This window comes from Charadrius vociferus, unplaced genomic scaffold (genome assembly GCF_000708025.1).
Source record: "Charadrius vociferus isolate BGI_N301 unplaced genomic scaffold, ASM70802v2 scaffold12, whole genome shotgun sequence".
NCBI lineage: Eukaryota > Metazoa > Chordata > Aves > Charadriiformes > Charadriidae > Charadrius > Charadrius vociferus.
This window is the reverse complement of record NW_009647422.1, coordinates 1,362,964-1,383,754: the sequence shown is the minus strand read 5'-3', so window position 1 is coordinate 1,383,754 and position 20,791 is coordinate 1,362,964. Positions and strand designations below refer to the sequence as shown.

General features: G+C 37.3%; 1 protein-coding gene across 1 annotated transcript; it reads left to right on the top strand.

Moving 5' to 3' along the window:
- The first annotated feature begins 210 nt into the window (after window positions 1-210).
- On the top strand, window positions 211-11,761 carry LOC104282408 (uncharacterized protein C17orf104 homolog). Its single transcript, XM_009880498.1, has 6 exons — window positions 211-356; window positions 3,620-3,721; window positions 4,267-6,070; window positions 9,318-9,452; window positions 9,564-9,744; window positions 11,505-11,761. Exons 1-6 carry the CDS (start codon window positions 211-213, stop codon window positions 11,759-11,761), a joined length of 2,625 nt encoding a protein of 874 aa, XP_009878800.1.
- The last annotated feature ends 9,030 nt before the right edge of the window (window positions 11,762-20,791 follow it).

Below are 20,791 nucleotides of genomic sequence, written 5' to 3'. Positions count from 1 at the left end.
CAAATTTGGACTACTTCTAAGGCTGGGGAGGGAACAAGTTTTAGACTGTATCCTTTTGTCATAGCTACATTTCATTTTCCTGAAAAGTTGTTTGGCTCAAGATATAAAAGGAAGGGGTGCTTTGTTGTCTTTATTGCTCATTTACATAAACATCGAATGTTAAATATGTTTCCTTCTCTTTTCAACATAGGTAAATAGCAAGAAACAAAAATGGACACTCAATTATTTTCCCCATTATTAGGAGCCATTACTAGTACGCCACCTCCGCTAGAATCTTCCCGTCTGTATAGTGACTGGTCAGCATGCGGAGAAGATATTAGCTCAAAAACTTCTTTTCAAGACTGCACAAAAAAACGGTATGAGCATTCTTGGTATAATCTTATGGTGGTGTTCTGAAACACTGCAATTGTTATGGAGCAGAACAAATGGGATAACTAGAAACTCAATAAATTTTCTTTGCTGTATAATAGTTATTATAGAGGTTGTGAAAAAAGGAGGTCTGTATGTGTATAAATGTTTGTGTTTACATGTGAAAACATTTTAAAATTCAGAAAGAATACTACATTTAGGGAAGAAAATGGGAAACTGCTATATGTAACTAAAAACTCCTTAAAAAAACCAAACCACTTTCCTTCTGTGCCTCCCATCCCTCAGTGCCGTAGCTCATAATGATCCTGCTTGATAATGTAGAATATTTCCTGGAACATGAACAATGCAGAGAGAGTTAGACACAGGTCAAGTGTGAGCAGTACCTCTGCTGCTGAAAGCATAAATGTGCATATAGCTACTCTTGAAAATACGCCAGCCTACTGTCTTATTGCACCCTTGATGTAATGCACTCAAGTTCAATTTTATATATAAGAAAAAAATAATTTTGTAGTTTTGGATGCTGAATGAACGCAAAGGGTCTTTGTTGCTGGAATCATGAAACATTTTTATTCCTCTGGAGAAATCCACTCTACCCAAGTCTTGACTACTGCAGGCATTTCTGATCATCCAGTCTTAATAATGTGGTAAAACTATTAAAGTTACAGAGATGGGCAACAAGGCTGGTCAGGGGTTTGAAAACTTCCATGTCAGTGGAGAGAAAGTAAAACTCTTTTTGGGTTTTGATAAGTCAGCTCTGCAGAGGAATGATTTCTATAAAGTCATGAACAATACAAGGATTGTGAGGAACAGGGAATGATTATTTCACAGTCCAGAAATCAGGGGATGCCCACTGAAATAATTGGTTCTCTCCTTCATATTAGCAATTTTATAGCTTGTGTACAGCAATTGAAATTGTAGTGTTTCTATTCCAACCTTAGAAATGCGTAAACAATTATTTCGTGTTAGGCTTCCCACTCTCTTCTTTCCATCCTAATGCCAAGTGCTGGCAACATAATATTGCCTTTTGGGGAGGCACAGGGTGTGGTTGGTACAAACTGGCACAGCAGCTTTTGACATCAGTGATGATGCTGTTAGCATTTCTGATATCAATCTCATTGCATTTTTTTTATCACTTGCCTAATAACAGATACTGAAAGGTAACAATTAAGGAAGATACATATATTGCAAAGAAGCTAAATATCATTATCTTTTTTTTTTTTTGCTAGTCTTCCCTGGGAAGTGTCACAGATGTTTATTTTTAGTATTTTTATTTTTTTAATAAAAGATCATACAGCTTTAGTATTAGCTGTAAGTGCTAAGTTCAACCTCTGAGTGGCAATCCACTCATTAAAATATACAACCTCCTTTTAAAAGCAGCCTTAAGGTTATTAAGCAAGGTAATAAATTTTAAATTTTTTTGTAAAAAAAAGAAAAAGTGATTCTTAGAATTAAACAGCGAAATGGTACTTGTCTGTTAATTACAATCCATCTGTGTACCCATTCTGAGAGTGCACGTATGTACTAGTCCTTAAGGTTAAAAAAAAATTGGTTTTTTTTTTTTCTGTTAATTTTTTAGGATACTCGGTGCCTAATTGTATTGGGTGCAGTACACCTGTGTCATTTCAGTTCCTCTAAGCTGCTCGGTGACAGTAACTAATCCATCACTGGAGACTTCTTTGCGTTGTAATTTTGCTTATGCTTTTGTCCTTTTAATTCTCAATTTTCTGGCTGTTGAAATTATTCCACAATAAATTGTAGGAGCCCCAGTGCCTCAACTTATACATAGGCCTTTTGTTACACCTCTATTCTAGTGCCACAAACTTCTCTTGAGGAATGTCCATATGAAAATCCATCCTTCTTCAGCAGTAGATTGGATGAAGTTATTGGCAACTTTTAACGAGTTCAGGTGTTTTCTCAAATGCAGTATCTGCCCAAAGGAAGGCAATAGTTCCATCTAATTTCTGTCCTCAGAGGCTGTGGGAGTGTCCCCAGCTTCAGTTCTAGAGATAGTCACAACAGCCAGAACAGCTATGATCTGCAGTTGGTTGCAGAAATTGGAAGTAAATTGGTCTCCTTTTTTTTTAAAAAAAAAAAGAAAAAGCCATCTGACAAGGACACAGAAGAGATCTGGTTATCAAATATCAGTTACAGTCCTATATTCACAAAACATTTTCAAGAATCTTTGCTCTAATGTATATCCTAAACAAAATCATATGTTCCGGAATCCTTACAGAGCAAACTGAATGGCCATGAAGTAAATAATAGAGGTAGGTAGAAGTCAAAATGTGGCGAGGTCTTAAAAGCTAGTAAGGCATAAGTGGCTAATAGTCACTGTGGCAAGAGATTAACAAGGTGACAGCCTTAGTAGTTTATTCCACGTTTTATGGTCTTTGTTAATCAAATCGCAAAATCAGCGTGAGTAGTTATGTGGCAGCATTAGCAGATGATGTAGTTGTTTGGATAAGCTGACACCAGGGAAGATTGAGAGATCTTCAGGGACACTGAAACAAACAGATGAATGAGAATAGGATAAGTGAAATTTATTGATGCAAAACAATGCATGTTAGAGGGAAGGAGATTTTAACATTGTTATGTTTTAATTAACTTCTGAGTAAGAGTTGGGTGTTGTTACAGACAGCTCTGTAAAGATCCTGTTTTGCACCTGAAGTAAAAGTTTGGCTTGTGTGAGAGTAGTGATGGTTGAACACCTTTGGTATTTATCAGGAATATTTAATAAAGTTTTGACCAATTCCTTTGTAAAAGGGGATTAAAAAGTGGTTCAACTTAAGTATATCTTAAGTTAGGGTTTTTTTTTTTGAGAGTAAAACAATAGTTCTTGAATTATGGAAGTAGATAAATTAGAATCCTGAAGACTTTGAGAAGATTGATCAGATTTACCTTCTAACGGAGAAAGTCAAGATTTGAAGAAATGTCTATAAAATAGTTATGTTGATTGAAAAGAGAGGAAAATCTTTTGCTGCTCCCGTCTCTTCACGTAACAGCTTGAGAAGTCTCTGTTGAAGCAAGAACTTAGGAAAATTGTTCTACTTCATTTAGGCTACAGAATTCACAAATGCAGGAAGAGATTTCTATATATGAGTGCTGAGAATACATGAAATTCAGAACACTTAGCAGATGCTGCTAAAATAAATTAAAAGTTTAATGCTTTACTTTTCCTTTTATCAGTTTTGTTTGGGAGGAAGAGACTTTTATTTACCTAGGCTTTTTTGTGGTTTTTTTTTTTTTTCAGGGCACCAATAAATCTTTCTTATTCTGGCAATGGCCCTGATATGTTTGGGCTAGTGTCAAGCATTTTGGAGGAGCCAAGCAAGCCAGAACCAGTTACAGATTGGTAAGTTTGTTCTGAAAGTTCTTATATGTTGTATATTGTTTTTTATATCCTTTGTTACACAAATACGGTACGTATTTTGGATTATTTCATGGAGTTGAGTAAAGAAGGTCTTATAAATCCCCTTGAAATATAGAAGTGGAAAAAAAAAGATGCAATGAGCTGTTAGAAATGCAAATTTTCTGAAGCCTTCCATCAGCCTACAGCATTTGCAGGGGAAGGGGGGGAAATCTCATTTTAACCAGTAGGGACTTGACTGAATACAGTCAAATCTAAAATACTTAATAAATCCAAATAAACTCTGCAGTTCTAAGTATACATATTATAAACATTAGAGAACAGCATTGGTAATCAGATTTCGCATAGCATCTACTCAACTGCAGCAGGAGTATTTGCCCCTCCTCCTTATATTCTGGAGGAGGGTTGTGTATGGTTAGCCCAGAATGTAACGGGGGAAATGTGTGTGTGGAATAACAGTGATATGTGAACTGTTTTACTGTAAGAAATGTTTGAAATCATTACAGGAGGCTTGTTTAACTTTGTTACAGGAATTCTCTTTCAAGATTGTTTCCACCTATGTGGGCTCCTGATCTTGGAAGCAATGGTGAATTCTCAGGGCTCTCATCTAAGCACTGTGGTGAAAGTAAAGATTTTTCAAACCTGGTGGGCACACAGAACTGCTATCAGGAACACTTGCAAAAGTCTCATGATGTGGAGATGTTACACAGAGGTTTGGAAGATCTTCATCTCATAGAATCTTGGCTTTCTCCATCTGGCCCTTGCACACAGCCTGATAATATTCTGAAGAACAGTTATCCTGAAAATTCCTCTTTTCAAAATAATAATACAATTCACCAAGAAGGGTTTTCATTTCAAAACATAGACTATAATCAGCATTTGTGCAGTTATGACCACATGAAGTTGAATGGAGACTATGAAAAAATCGGCTCCAACTTTAGCACTTTTTCTTCTCAGAACAGAATGAAAGACAGCACTAGCATTCAGAAAGAGTATTGGAAAACTGAAAGAGCAAGAAGCAAAGCTCTGAAAAATGATGCTCAAGAACAAACTAAGTATTCCCCTGATCTTTCCAATCAGCCTGTTGATGACTCTTGGGATAAAGTGTCCCAGAACAACCACTTGTTTTTGAAAAGATACGAAAACTTTACAGCTGCTCATAAATTGCAGTCATCTGTTCATCCACCGCTATATTTTTTCAATCAGCCCCCTAAAGAAAATAATTTTTCTGGAGGAACACACAGAAAACCACAGGAAACCCATGTGCAAAATGGTCATCATAGCTTTACTTCGGGGGATGCTTTTAACAATAATGAATGTAAGATCCATATTAGTCCTAAAGAATGCTCTCATAAAGTATCTGAATATGATTTATCTGTAAAAAATGTTACACAAAATGGGAGTTATTCATCGTACCATGGACGGACGTGGCTGGATGGGAAAATTGCAAGTCCAACATCTGCATCGGATATCACGTATGGAAAGCAAGTGGTAACAAGTCCACAGTCATCTTCAGGGGGTTCAACCATGTCTGGTGGTTCTCCCACCCATCAGTCTATAACACAGTCCTCTTACTACTCACAGATCTTACCTGTCCTCCCTTCAAGGAAAGATGGAAGGTTACAAATAGCAAATGGTGTTTCTAATAATTTAGGAGTTTCTAATTTCATCTCAGAAAATCAGAAGCAAATAAAACCCATTGGACGATCTCAGCATGATTCATTGACTAATAAGGAGGGGCAATACCGTAAATTCCCCTTTAATTTTTCATCTGACTGGTTAACACAGCAGAATGCTGTAAGTGAAGAACCTGAAAAATACCACAGATTTCCAAAAAAGCAGATGCATGAAAATAGTAATAAAGATGAAAGAAGAGGCAGAAGGAATTGGATTCCTCATTTTGGGTATACAACTCCAAACCGTCAGCAATTCAATATGTTCCGAAAAAAACATGAACAGAATGGTGGTAGCATGTCAGATTTCATCAATCCTTCTTTTCTTCCTTCTTTCCCATTAATGTCTGATTTTAAGCAAAATCCCAGCTTTCCTCCATTTAATCATCATCTATTTTCATCAACGAATAATTTCAGTTTTCCTCCATCACCATTTCCATTCTCAGAACTTGTTGATCTTTTTCATTACGATGATTTTAACTTGAATCCCTTCATCAACGATCTGTTTTGTGGGGAAATAGCAGCACCGTACTTTGCCTTTCCAACACCATTTAACAAGTACAGACCTCCAAGAAATCGTAGTGGACCTGCTAATGAGCTTCATATCCGACTGGAGGAGTGTTATGAGCAGTGGAGAGCTTTGGAGAAAGAGAGAAAGAAGGTAAAACCCAACAGACAATAACTCCCTATCAAAGCTTTGATTGCATGAAACAATTTGTAGAGAGTAGATACTCCAGGTTGTCGCTCCATTTGAAGGGGCGAAAATTCTGTTGGCATGTTGTTAGTTTTAAATACCTCAAGCACCATCTACATCATCTGCTTTGAATATAATGCTTGTAGTGTTTGGCATGACTGCTTTTAAGTCATGTGTGGCTTTGAAGTGCAGTTTGTAAGGCTCTTTCCCCTTAGACAGGGCTGCTAACGCAACATTTCTCTCCATTAATCTACAATATTTTTTACAACAAATGTGATGATACTGTCACTGGCCAAAGCACTGAATTATCGTTAGCTTCGATGTTTTTCATTGATATAATCAATAAAAGATCATTAGCTAGTTGTTATTAATTCAGTAGGCCTTTCCCACAACTCTAGAGCCACCAGCCATATATGATGATACAGCAGGGCCCTCACTACCCGAGGTGGTTCTTAAAAGTCCTGGCATTTTATGCACCTTAGTGCTCTAAACGTTCATATTGCACAGTTTGGTTAGATGCATCTCTTTTCTTTTCTTGTCCCATACTCCTTCTTTTCAACTAAATCTTTAACGCAGGTATTATAAAGCCAGGCTCTCTTTTTTCCCCGCCTAATCATTTAAGGAGATAAACTTTTCTGCTGTGTTTTGATATTTTTTTTGTTTTATTGGTGCTTTTTTTTTTTTTTTTTTACTGTCAGTGATATAGTGGTGTCTTTCCCTTACTCTTTCTGTTTGTTGTTTTCTAAAGCTTTGGTTCAGTAAAAAGAAAAGTAAGTAAGTAATCCTGGGCACCCTGTACATAGTTGCAGGGGAAAACCTACAGTGTTTTCTTTCCCAAAGGTGGTTTCAATTTATACTCTTCTTGTTACAGTCGCTTTCCTGCTTCAGACTTTTGCTAAGAACTGTTGTCAGGGAGGGATCACACTACTGATAAAGGTGTTACACCTTGGAATGAAAGCTCTGTGCTCATGGTGAGCAGGAGATCCTTTCCCAAGAGGACTTAAATCCTAGATCTCCATGCCATGTCTTGGACACTAGGTCATCAGTAATCCATGGTCCTAATTATACACTGAGTGCCTGTCTACTACTTCCATGTGGGAGAAGATTCCTGGTCATTGGAGAAAGAGACTGGTATGTGACCAAACTTGACCTCTGGAGAGCATATTTTTCTTTCCAGCATCAACTGTGAGACCTTGCTAATAGACTTTTGGAAGTGTAGATAGAACTGCCTATATTGTTTGCTCACTGATGTCTTTAAGCAAGACCCCTTTCTGCCCATCCAGTCTTCTAGGAATTTTCTACAAGTGAGAAAGGGTGTTGATGATTCTTACTCCAGTGTGTTTGAGGCACCAGTGTTTTCAGAAGCTCCTCTGCTTTCTGTTGTGGCAAAGGCAGCTGCTTGAAACCTGCTCGTGCAGGATTTGGATCCATTAAGTCACTTGGGAAGACTGAATCATAGTTTTTATCTCATAATATATGTCTTTGTGTTTTCATCATTAAAGAGTTGTTTATCCTTATTTCATGATGTTAATAATTAAAGGGATTTAATTGTTGAACATAGTCTGGTCTATTCCAAGTGATCCAATTTTATCCTAGTGATCTACTCAGGCTTTCTTAGTCCTTGATTTTTGTAGTTACAGACTACATCTGCAGATAACTTTATTTATGAGTATAAACTGTTCTCAGTCCTGCAAGCCAGCTGCCATAGCGTGGCTCACATTCCTACAACCAAACTATTTACTCCTCAAAAAGGGGTGACTGCATCCCAACTGCCTGTGGGAATGTGCCTGCACTGCGTTAATCCCTGTTTGTAGGTACGGTTTGGAAGAATGCTGGTTGGTGGAGATTTAAACTCTCAGAAGCTGTTTTTACAGTCCAAACAGCCTAAACTATCACAAGGCATTGTCGTTGGCAACACCTAAACTGTTGTTTGATTAACTAACGTATGTATACCTCACCTGTACATAGGAAAAGACTTTCTTTTGATATTCTCACCCTTTGGATATTCTTGCCCTACATGAATTCCTTAAGCATAGACAGAAACTCCCCCCAGCGGGACTTGCATTTAATTCTAGCTTGTCTAGTCAGTCAGCCCTTTCAGCTCTCAGAAACCTGTTCATTGCAGCTGCTTTGGAGTTCACAGCGACGGCTTACCTCTTTCCTTTTATAATTCTCACTCTTCCACGGATCCCTCATTTAAAAAATTTCTACGAATTGTCTGTTTGGAATTGCCTGAAATATTAAATGTCCATATAGATGAGTACTGAGAACTTCTTATTAGTTGTAATTCTTAAATACCTGGTGGTGTTAAATGAATTCATGACCCTTTCTCCATCCTTTTTTTTTTTTTTTCTTTTTTCTGAATGTCTTTCAGGCTTCTCAGATGAATACAAGTAGAGTCAGTCAGCTCTTGTAATTCATGTCAGGTGAGGGCAGAGACTAAATAATATGGATGTGTCAGTAAAGCAGAAAAAAAAACCCACTTCAGCACATATTTTCAGTATGAATGTGGACTTAACCTTACCCTGAACTATAACATGGTACCTAATCTTTCTCTCCTAAGGCCATTGTACACTGAAGAAAGAATGGGAGAGAGAATCAGCAGCCAGTTGTGTCATTTTACTCCTAGTGTAAGAAGTTCCAATCCAAAAATAGGTTTGGTGATGTTTAGTCACTGCCTGCATTGTGCAGTGGTTTCACCAGTTCCTTTCTCAATAGGGAGTTTGGCAGATGTGTTGATGACTTTATCAGAGTTGATACCAGTTTGTGTTAAATCTGGCTTAACCCTGATGCACTTCAGATACAACTTACACTGGTGTCATCACCTGTTTCATTTGTTAATATCATAATATGTGACATTTGAGAGATGCAGGGAGAGGCCATACAGTTTATATTCCTGGGGTACTGTACGAGAATTTCTTTGCCTAGGTCCGTGTCCAAGATTGGTTAAAATAAAGTTGTACAGCTTTGGTTCTAAATGTTGCTACTGAGCATTGTTTGCTGAGGTAGAGCTGAATTAGAGAAGTGTTCTTATTTTTACAGCATCTGGTTGTACATCTAGACAGATACCGGGAACGTTTTTCTGTAAATGTAGTAAGTAAAGATAGTAAGCGCACTTCTAATGTATTTGAAAATTCTAAACCACCCCAAAAATATGGATTTAAATATTGTACTAATTTCAAACGTTGACAATGGCTATTTATTTCCCTTCCAGACTGAGGCTGACCTTGCAAGAAACTTTCCAGGGAAGCGCATATCTAGCTCAAATAACACTCCTGTGTCCCGACTTCCTGCTAACCCATCACGAGTTGATCGTTTGATTGTCGACCAGTTACGAGAACAAGCTAGGGTAAGCTTTCTTGAGCTATAATTCCTGAATTTCTTTTTGGTTTTACGTTTGTTTGTTTAATGGAGACTTAGAAATACTTAGCGAATTTGGTGTTTGCAATGTATCTGGCAGGTGCTCACACTAATAGGAAAAATGGAAAGGCTTCATGGTACCCCTGTACATGGGAACATATCCACTACATTGGAACGCCATATGGAAGCCATTCACGTAACACAGGCCAGGCGTAAGGATGAGATTATTAATGCTGCTGATCCACAGCGACAAGGAGTACCACGTTACAATAACGAGAAAGGTAACTGCTTTCAATTTCTGTAGTTTTAAAAGCCTTTTCAAGGATTTAATTGTGAAAATATGCCATTTGATATACGCAAATCTGACATATGCAGCGATTATTGCAACTTCAACAAAAAAGTTTGTAAATCTCAACCTGTCACTTTTTAAAAGACTTTAAATTACTTTGAGATCCGTTTTCTTTTCTGTTTTTCTGTTACTAGTTTAAACACTTTGAAACATTCTCCTCTTGACTAAAGGAGAACTGTAAAACCTCTTGACTAAAGGAGAACTGTAAAACTGTTCAGTGATACTATATAACCATAAGTAGTTGTCCTAAAAGTAAAAATGTACTTGTTTTTAAACAAGTTGAATTTCTTTTTTTAGTGGTATTGGTAGCCTTTCTTGTCAGCTTATAAAGTAAAAGAAATGTGTTGGTGCCGTGTTAATTGATTGTCTACTTTATCTGAATCACAGAAATGCCAGAAATTACATTTTACAATGCCCAACTTCTGTTGACGTAAACCCAGAATAATTTGTAGCAGTAGTATCTACTTCTGTAGAAGTAATGCAAAACTAGGACAAATTGCATCCCTTCTAATAGCATAGTGTATGTGATATCTTGCTATTCAATGTAATGATTGTACAGCTGATACATATAGGGATTTGGGGGTTGGTAGTAAAGATCATATATTTTTCTTCAGAAAATGATTTCAAAGGAGGAATGCACTTCCCCTGCCTCACCCCTGTCCTCTTTTGGATCCTTACTCAGCACTGTCCTGTACTGTCTTATTTCCTCTTGCTGCAGTAAAGCTGACAGGGGGGTTTCTTTGGCTTCCAGCGATGCGTATGGGATAGTTCTTCCTTGTAAGAAGGGAAAGATAAACTGTAAAGAGAGTCAAAATGTTTTGCTTTCACAAGTTAGGTGTCAAGCATGATGTCATATCCTTAAAAGTAATAGTGCTATATGCAAACCAACTTCTAAAATCGTGTAATGTGACATTAGCCCCAAGCATAAGGCAGGAAGCAGGTAGTCATCATCTTACAAAAAAAAAAAAAAAAAATCCCACAAACCATGTTCTTGATAATGCTTTATTGTAAAGGCATATGGAAGCATTATTTGAGCCATCCTGTATCATACTTGTTAGCAAAATTGCAGTTAGTCTTTTATGGTTAATGGTAAAATCTGCAGTGTAGTTAAGTTTCTGAAGAAGAGCTGTGCTGCTGTTGTGTCTCTGAGCACAGTCTAAATCACGTATAGAAAAGCCTTTAGTCTGCTTTCCGCTATGAAATACGTATTTCTTTGAGTTCTACTGTTGGTGGTCACATATCCAAAGGTTGGCAGTTAGCCTTTTCTCAGTGTGAGGCTGAGTGGGTATCACTGAAAGGAAGACGGAGGAGGAAAAAAGGATTGCATCAAACTCATCTGGCTGGAATTGGGTAGGTAGTTTTAGTAATACTTGTGAAGTATCATTGTAGATAGTCCCCTCTAATAAAACCAATTAAATGGGCTTAATTGTTGTATCCTAGGCCTGGTGAATATGCCAGTGAATTTTGGATATAATTATGGTTGCTATTAGAGTGAGATGTTCAAGTTATCACTTGCAAGAATGATAACTGATGGAATTCAACTAGTGCAGTACCAGGGAGCAGCATCAGCTGTTTCTTGAGCACACTTTGCGTATTTGCCATGGGTAGAACAAATTTACAGAATTTTTTAATATATTAATATTACGAGGCTCGTATGCTAGTTTAACCTGTAAATGTGTTTTTCTGTTGTAGATGTTTTGGCTCTGGCAGCTGCCATTAGAGAGTTGGCTGTTTCCACGCGTAAGGCTCGTACTGCTTTGTGGTGTGCGCTACAGATGACTTTGCCAAAAACCTCTTCAAGCGGTCCAGTAAAACAAGAAGTTGTTGAAAGGGCATTGCAAGAGCTTTGTCCTCCAAACACAAGCACACAAGAAAAACGCAGCATGGAGCATGAAAACAAAGGAAGCAAAAGAGAAAAACCTGAGGAACCCATGAGGATTCTGGAATAGTAGCTAATAATAATAATAATAATAACAAAGAGGAGGCAAAAGGCTGAAGACTGGGAGGGAAGGGCAGAGCGCCCTGCATAGTGCCACGGGAGGTGTTTTTGACAGGTTATCCAAAAGCAAAAGGGTTAATATAACTGATCAGTGCTGCACTTCTATTACTGTGATTCTGGTGTAGAGAGACACATCTTGTAATAGTGTTAATGCAATTTTAATATTGCTGGTATTGCAATGTCTGCTGCATAAAAATTTTATTATTAAGAGGAACTAAACAATAGCTGAGCATTTCCGTGTGTGCTTAGCCAAAGCTCTGTATCAGCTGTGATTCAAGCCATGACCTGAGAAACCAGAGTGTGGTAGAACTTTATTCTCCTTTTTTTGTTAATGATACAATTTAGCATACTTTAAAAAAAAAAAAAAATCCATTTTGAAGTATTCCATAGTTGTTCAGGGGGTTTTTGCACCGTTATATAGTTCTTTTTAAGTGCCAAAGGGATCACTAAGTAGTTGGCATCCCATCACTCTGTACGGAGCAATCCACACTCCTGTGTTGTTTTTGTGACAGGGAGTCGGGTCATTCAGGTTATCGCTGACAGTTTGACAAGAATAATTGGTGTTTAATGTTGGTTGTGTGAGATGCTTCAGCAGTTGTGCTGCCAATTCAGTTTGTAGCTAAACCAATGTAAACTGAGCTTTTCTATAGCATAGTCTGTTAAAATTTTCCATTAAAAAAAAAAAAAAAAAGGATTTTGTAGTATTGCAGTACATACTGCATTGAAGTACACATTAGCAGGTGATATAAAATTGTCACTCAGGATTAGACATTAGATTTATTGATTCCTCAGTGGGTTAAAAAACAGTAACTATATAACATAGTATGCACTTAATTAAAAAATTTATTGTTTATTATTAATGTAAGTTCATGGTACTATAATTTTCAGAAACATTCCATATTTATTTTAATGTGTTTATTGAATGTTTATTTAAAATTCTATTTTAGTAATATAAAGTTGGATATTTTGCCAAATCTTCCGAATAATCAGATTTAACGATTTACTCAGGAAATATGTATATTATTATATAAATATACACGGTACATAGGGATTTTTTTGGGGGAAGGGATGTTTGCAAAATATTTACACAAAGCTAACTATATACTAGGTTACCAAAGCTGTTTAACGGATTAATTTTTCGCATGGAAGATTTAATATATTTGCTGTTAACTAGTCTCCATTCTGTGGCTTAGACAATCAGAAGTGTTATGTATTGGTGTGAATGTTCAGGGCGAGAATTAGAAAAGAATGAGTAATTCGAGTTTTGTTCTTAGGGCACTTATAAATATTTTAATGCTTTAACAACTGTCTTACTGTTACACGATCTCTTAACATGTACTAATAACCACCTGCGGTTCTTAGGTATCAGTATATTAATGAATGGCTTTGGAGAGCAGTTCTTATATTAAAAGCCAATTAAGTTGGGGATATGAACAAAGTTTGAGAGATAAAAATGAAGTTTTTTATGTTCCATAGTGTTCGATGTTGAATTTGACATTTTGTGGATAAATATATAATTGTTTCCATATATATATATGTACTTGCAAAATGTTCCAAACACAGTTATGTAGTTTTGGGTCCGTGGATGTTTCTAGAGCAGATGTGGTCTCAGTAGTACCATCATTAACTGTAATGAGGCAGTAGCTACATAACGTTGTAGGAAAAAGTTACACAAGCCTCATTGTAATCCACTCAAAGTTTAAAAGCAAGAGTTGATGGAAATCAGAACCTTAGTATAGCAAGATTTTTCTTTCCTCCCCTAAAGAAAATTAATTCAATGTAAAAGAATATTTTCAGCCTTAGCCTAAAAAACAGAGAGTTATTTTAGTGTGAGTGTTTTCTCTGTGTGCATGTGCAATTTATTTGCACAAACTAATTTAAGAAGGTTAGATTTGTGTTTGTGAAACTGATTAACTATACTCCATGGTTTAAAAAGTGGAGTCTACAGTATTTTGGGTAATGAATAATTTTGTGGTTTAGTTATGATTACTGTGTTGACAGGAAATCAGAATTTGAAAGTCTTGATCGGCTTTTCTGTTTACAGAACAATTGTAGTCCTGCAGGATTGTTTTGTAGTGGTGAATGTGTAGGGCGTAGTAGGACCTTATTGTATTGCTCGTGTGGTGTTTATTATTGTGAAGGAATGTGGTCTTAATCGGTTCATAGTTAATGTGCCTTTAACAGTCTCATTTTTCAAAAATGGTAAATAACTGTATGCTCCCTTCTGCTTTCAGTTGCAGTTTAAAAATGAATTTAAAAAGGGTTACAGTGTGGCTGCATTTGGCTATAGCTAACAATTAGCATATGCTATTAATGTTGTTCTTGCATACTGCTAGATCGTCCAGTGATGGGCTCTTTAACAGGCATAAAGCACCGTAGCTGCAGAGAGTCGCCACAGGTCAAATGTGTTAGTGTCAGATTTTCCTTGTCACGCCCTACAAATGCGACCAGCACGCGCTCACGTTTCATTTTGCCTTACTCTATTTTCTTCATATCAAAATGATTATTGTGCCCATTTCTTTACATGATTAGATTATGGACAGCATTAGACCTATAAAGACAAAAGTCCTTTTGGAATGCTTCAGTTCTGTTGCTTTATTACACACCCTTTTGTATTTCAGGGGAAAAAATACTGTATTTTGTAAAATAACCACCTGGAGTTGCAGCAGCTCTGTTACAGTCATAAAATACTTTTAGCTGCCTAGTGTTTAATTTGGCAACAAGGTACAAATTCTGTAAGTATTGCACTGGATTGTTGGTATAAATAAGTATAATGCTTCTGGGTTTAGGGATTAATTGTATTCACATTTTACTGACTTCAGTGGAAGCAGAGTATTAGGTCACACTTAAGGCAGAGAGGTGTTCTTGCCTTGGAGTTGGGTTTGACTTTTGAAATGTTTGGTAGCTTGTAGTGACTCTTTAATGCTTTAAAATCCCAAATAGATACTCCAATACAACACAGATTTAAGAATTACAGTTATTTCTGTATAAATAACTGGAGGCTTCTGGTGATTCAGCCTTCTTGGCTGGTTCTGGTGAATCAGCCTCCAGAAGAGCGGCCAGCGTCACAGTGAGAACTTTTTTTCTGGTTATAGGTTTAGTATCTCTCCGTTTCTTCTGTATCCACAGGGTCCCTCTGGCAATTAACTTAGTCTGATGGTATCTATATAAACTAAAATTCAGAAATTGGTATTAGTTTATCATTATTTTGATTAGAACAGCATACAGGGCGATTGTCTAAGTTCGTGGTGCCTGTCTTGCTGTGGCCTTTTCAGGTGTGTGTGTAAGACTATTAGTTCCCAAACTACTGCTATTTTTCTTTTCTTTCAGACTGTGTATTCTTCTTTGCTCTTGGTATTTACCACTGCTGCTAATCTTTTTGTCTGTACCTGGATATGTATAATTTGGAAATGGTTTGCCTTACAGCTTGGAAACTGATGCTCTAGTCTTCATAATAAGTCTCTTCTTATTATTTCTGGTACCTTTTCTCCTTGATGAAATAAAGGAATAGTAGAAGATGAAGATTATGCAAGTGGGAGGCTTTGAGGTGCTTGCTGGCCGTTTAGTCTTTACTGCCTTTTTGGAGAAGTGTGGAGATACTCCAAAATTTTGTGGAAAGCCTCCTAGCTTTAGGCCTCTGCACTTTTCCAGAAGTGACCGTGAGCACAGCTTCCCAGGAATTATGTTTGATCTGCTACCCAGGCCTTCTCCTGTTCTGTTTGGGGAAATAAAGAAGGAAAGGGGAACTACAAGAAGGAAGAAAACACTGAGCCACAGGAAACCCTGCTTCCAGGGGACAGGATCACTCCTCTGTGGCTCCTGTGGTCAGAGGCGTGCCTGAGGGACCAGGAGTCATTCTTTCCGTAAACTGAGTTCTCCTTTTCCCCATCTGCTGCTCACAGATGCTGTCACGGTCTAACTGCTGATATTTGTGGCAGAGTTGGCTTGTTCTTGTCCTGCTCTGGTAGCCATCCTTCCACCCTTGTATGCTTTAATCATATGGAATCAGACTGTGTACCAGCTCAAGGGGCTGGAAGAGGGCTTGGGAGCAGCTGGTACAACCCAACAGGGTATGGTCCTCCCTCTCGGATGGAGATCACCACCTCTCACCTCTCAACTGCTGTCTGTAAGGGAAGAGAATGAAGTAGGATTTAAGCTCAGCTTTTCTAGACTTAAAAAACGACAAACAGCGAGGCGTACTTAGCGTAAAACTTCCATCGAACTGTGCGTTTGGTTTTCAAATCTGTTCTTCCTCAAGTGACAGCATTCAGCTTTGCTCAGTATGATATTTTCAGATACACAATTTATATTGGGTCATAGCTCTAATTCTGGAGGAAGTTGGAGGGTTTTGGTTTGGTTTAAATGCTGTATAGATTATGCAAGAAACAGACCTTAAGCCTATATGTATTTTTCTAAAAGTTCTATTGTTACCTGCTGTGAAACCTGGTGGTTTTGGGTTTGGTGGGTTTTGTGGGGTTTTATTTTTGTGTGTGGTTGTTTTTTTTTTGTTTTTTTTTTTTCTCTCTTTCCCCCTTCTCTGTTGGGGAGCTGTGATGTCAAAATGCTGCACGTTGGAGCAATCCAAAGCAGTAGGGTTTGGGGTGTTCTGTTCTGTGTATCTTTATTGCTTTGACAGTGTACGTGATCATAGTTGTAAAACTAAATTTTTAATTCTAGTTTAGTCTTCTATAGATTTTTTTTTTTTTTTTCCCCCCTAATAGAGTCATTAAAGTGGAAAAATGTGAGTTCCTGGTTATTTAACTCTTCACCGTTGTAGATTAGATTGAATGAGAACAGGGAATACTCCACATCAGGAATATGAGAGCAGTTGACTTTGGAATATATATTTTTGTTATTATTTTTAAATAGGTGCATTTGCAATTAGGCTACTGAAGAGATGAGTGTGGTCCTGCTTCCATTGAAGCCAGCACCTTTAACAGATTTTTTTTTGTCTTTATTGGGCTTTGTTGTTTTACTGGCGTGATCTCTAGAGTTAAAGTAGGCTCTTTGAAATATAAGCTTAGTAGTTCATTTTGAACATTTGTAATCGAGAAACTCCAGAAGGATGTGTTCCCAACCTTTTTTATAAGGTTTCTCACTACACTGACAACTTGGAATTAGCAGGATAATTTTGCTTTCTTTTAAAGCTGAGGAATGTACCTACTGCAGAAACTTTGGCTGAATTGAATTTGTGAGTTTCTGAGAACTTTGCACCTTGTTTTATCCTGATCTGCTTCAATGGAAATATAGCCTTAACTGTACTAAGACATTGATTTATTTCCTCTGCGGTTTCTCCATCTCAGTCACCAGCACTGTTTTGTTTTGTAGAACATTATATAAAAATCAAGCATCTCTTATTTTTTGGTAGATATTGCTTTCTAATTTGTTTTTTTTTTTTAAATTTACAACTTTGCCAATCAATTTTAGCAGTCATATAGAATGGAAGGTCCTTATTTTTCTTCATTAGCAATACTGTAATCAAAGGTGCAAAAAAAAAAAAAGAGATGCGTTATGTATGTAGTCTGTGCTGTTAGAGATTGAAAATATATCAGGTTAGGAGCAACTTTTTTAAAAAATGAGGAACTGGAGTATAAATCCTCTTTGCTTGTTTGCCGAATGAGCTTTAAAAAGGAAAATATTTGCATATAGTGTTTAAAAAGCTTGGTAGAGAGAAAGAGTAAATCACAGTCAATGTAAAATCATTGCCAGACAAGGATTGCTTTACATTTTTTTTACTGTATAAAATACAACCAATTTAAAACTTGTTTATGCACAGTAATAACTAAATAAGCATAGTTTTTTCACAGAATTAGGCTATTTCCAATATAGATGGGAAAATAAGTTTCCTTTTATTTTTTATGACAGATATACAGAGATTAATAGTGTCTATATTTTAATATACTATTTGGTGTCTGAAGTATATCTTTTACATGTTTGTTGGTCAAACTCATTTACTTAAAATAGCAAATTTTACACTGCTAGTGAAATATTACTGAGGGAGGATTTTGTGAGTTGATGTATTCAGTAGCCCCAACAGAAATATGTGAAAGTATAATTTAGCTTTAAAAAAAAAAAAGTCAATTGTTTGTTTATACAAGATTTTAATCATTAATCAGTTTAGGCTTATTTAAGTATTTCTGTAAAACAACTGTGGATGTTTGAAGGCTGCAAAAATCTTACTTCTACCTCTTGTGTAACATTCTTCAAATTATACTTCACAGATCTCTTTGGGATGTACTTTGCTATTGCAGGGCGTTGGTACACCTTACCTTCTGAATTTCATCTCCCCTTCTTTTTTTCTTCTGTTCGTCATTTTCTGTGGAACACCGGGATGCCTTGTGGCTGGGGCTGGAGGCAGTTCCCTCGCAGAGAGTAGCTTCAGGCACGCTGTGCGCACGAACACGGGGTTTCTATTCAGCAAAAGGTACAACGGTCAAAAGAGATTATACAGTTTGTGTTACATGTAAGAAAGTCTCAGAAACATGAGAATTCTGTAATACATCATGGCCAGTGTAATTTTCTAGTATTTTTATGTATGTGATTTGGTTCCTTTTATTTAAATAATTAACTGTGTTGTATGTATGTCCCTAATAAATAGTTACAGCTTCTTGTTTTGTTTAGTTCAACTCACACTATTTACTCGCTGCTGTTCTCCATGTGAGATGAATTTGGATTTGGTAATTCTGCCTTGAAAAGACATGTTACGTGTTCTGCTTTAATGCAGTTACAAAAATTAAAATTCTTCATGTTTTATGTGACTGGTTTTATTGCTTTAGCAAATCCTGTGGGAGAAGAATGGGGAGTTTTGGTTGGCGTTTGTTGTGCTCAGGTCTGAGGAATGTCCTTTGATTTGGATGCAAAGTCACACAAAGACATCACTTCTGAAAATGTAGAATTGCATCAAATAGCTGAAAATAAAGGACAGTCTTCAAGTAATTTCACTCAGTTCTACCAATCACTTCCCATAGCATTAGTGAATTTAGGTAAAGAATTTAGGTATATGCAAACGCTATATTCTGGAACTACACATAGTGTGTCTATATGTACACAGCAAGTAGGTTTAGGCAGTCAAAAAGATGGAAGTGGATTGCTGATATATTGTGAACGATTGCTTTTATTTGCACTGACAGCTGCTCTTAAGCTTTTGAGGATCCCTTCTGTTCGGCATATAACAGCCAGCGCTTGACGTGCGTCATAAGCGTTGAGGGAGATTCCTCTTGGTGACACAGGTACGTGGTGCCAGTCTGGCAGGTTGCCGGGGCTGGAATTGCCCTTGAGTTTTTCCACTTGTAACAGATGGAGCATAAGCTGACTATCCCTGTTGTTACTTACACTGTCGATGGGATTAATCCTGTCCCCTATAGTTTGTGAATGTATTACTCGTCGCAGGTCAAGCATTGCGCAGCTAATACAAGAGTTCAGCTTGTTTGTCTTGTGGAGTCTAGCGTGAAATTTCAAACCTTGCAGGGGAAAAAATGTTCCTCAGCTTAGAGTTTAACATTTTGAAGCATTTTCTTTTCTGGTGACATGCGCAAGAAGTAATTTATGTAGTTGTTTTTCCTTAGTGGAAAATTTTATACGTTTTCATGGTGCTTTGAATAATTTAAACACGTAACTTGCAGGCAGGGTATTTCCATATTCTCCTGACCTATACATGTCAAATATCTCAATGTGACCTTACTTGAGCTCTTTTTCTGTAGCTCACTTTTGAGAGAGTTCCTCCCAAATCAATGCCCCACAAACATTTTTGCTTCCCTTTTCACTTCACTCCTATCCCCAATCCCCAACTTTTTGCATTTCCCGTATCATATAGGTGACTGAGGAAGAATGTACCAAAGTTTTTGTGTGGCACCACAGGGCAGGTACGTTAATACCGCAGAGAACTGAGAGGAAGCATCAGGAGTGGAGTGAGGGAGGAGGTGACAGTGGCTCCTTGAGGTGTCCCTCCCTCCATCCCACCACTCCTCTCTGGGCTTGGGTTGTACATGCGCTTTGGTTTAGGAATGATTATGGGCTGTCACTTCTGGCATGCCACAGAAATTTTGGTTACCAAATAGCCTCAGTGCTATCGCAGCCCTGATACGTTACAGGATATCTTAAGAACCAAATGTGAAGTTTTCCTGTAAAAATGCCCAGCAAGGATAATGGCAGCAGATCAGATTTGTTTGTTGGTTTCTGGACATAAACTATCTTCATCTACGCTTAGCAGGTTTCTATTGCTGTAGCTGTTTTGGGCCCGTGTTTTGTAAGTTGGTTTTGGGGACACTGCAGGAACCACCCCCTCTTTTTTTTTTTTTTTTTTTTCTTTTCTGTAGAGAAGAGGATTTCCAAAGCACTGTTATTGAGTGGAGGGATGTTTCCCTAATGATCTGCTGACAGGTATATCTGCTTTTATTCAAATGCAGCTTGGTTGCTTTGATACTTGTTCCAAAACACCTGTAATGGAATAGTTGCAACTATTTTAGTATAACTATGCTGGCAACTGGCCTGTGAAGATACTTTGGAAAACAGTCGCAGCGAGATGTTTTCCTCCTAGCCTGTTCCCCCCGAATTAGTCTGATAACATTTGGTATCTTATGTTGATTTTTAAATAACTTAAAGTATTATTAAATACATGTTTGTTTGATAGGCAGACCTTTGTGAAGCCATGCAATTTGGTTGTGCTGTTCTGATTTGAATAATAGTCCCATGTAAAAACGAAAACGCTGTGTTTCCACAGTGCTAACTTGTTAAACTTATTGAGGAGACCTTTGATTTCTAGCTGATGAATCATGCTGTGTATAGAGAGAGAAAGAGAGAGATATTTCAAGAGTGTTGGGTTGCAGAAGATGCACAGCCTCAGTAAGTAGTGAATTCAGTTAAATGCTCTTGAAGAATTAAGTAATCCTAATAGATCCCAGATCCTTGTGGCTTGGGTAAGTTGTTACTGAAGGTAATCTGTAACTTGAATGCAGCTTCCCCCCGATCCCCCCTGGTTGTG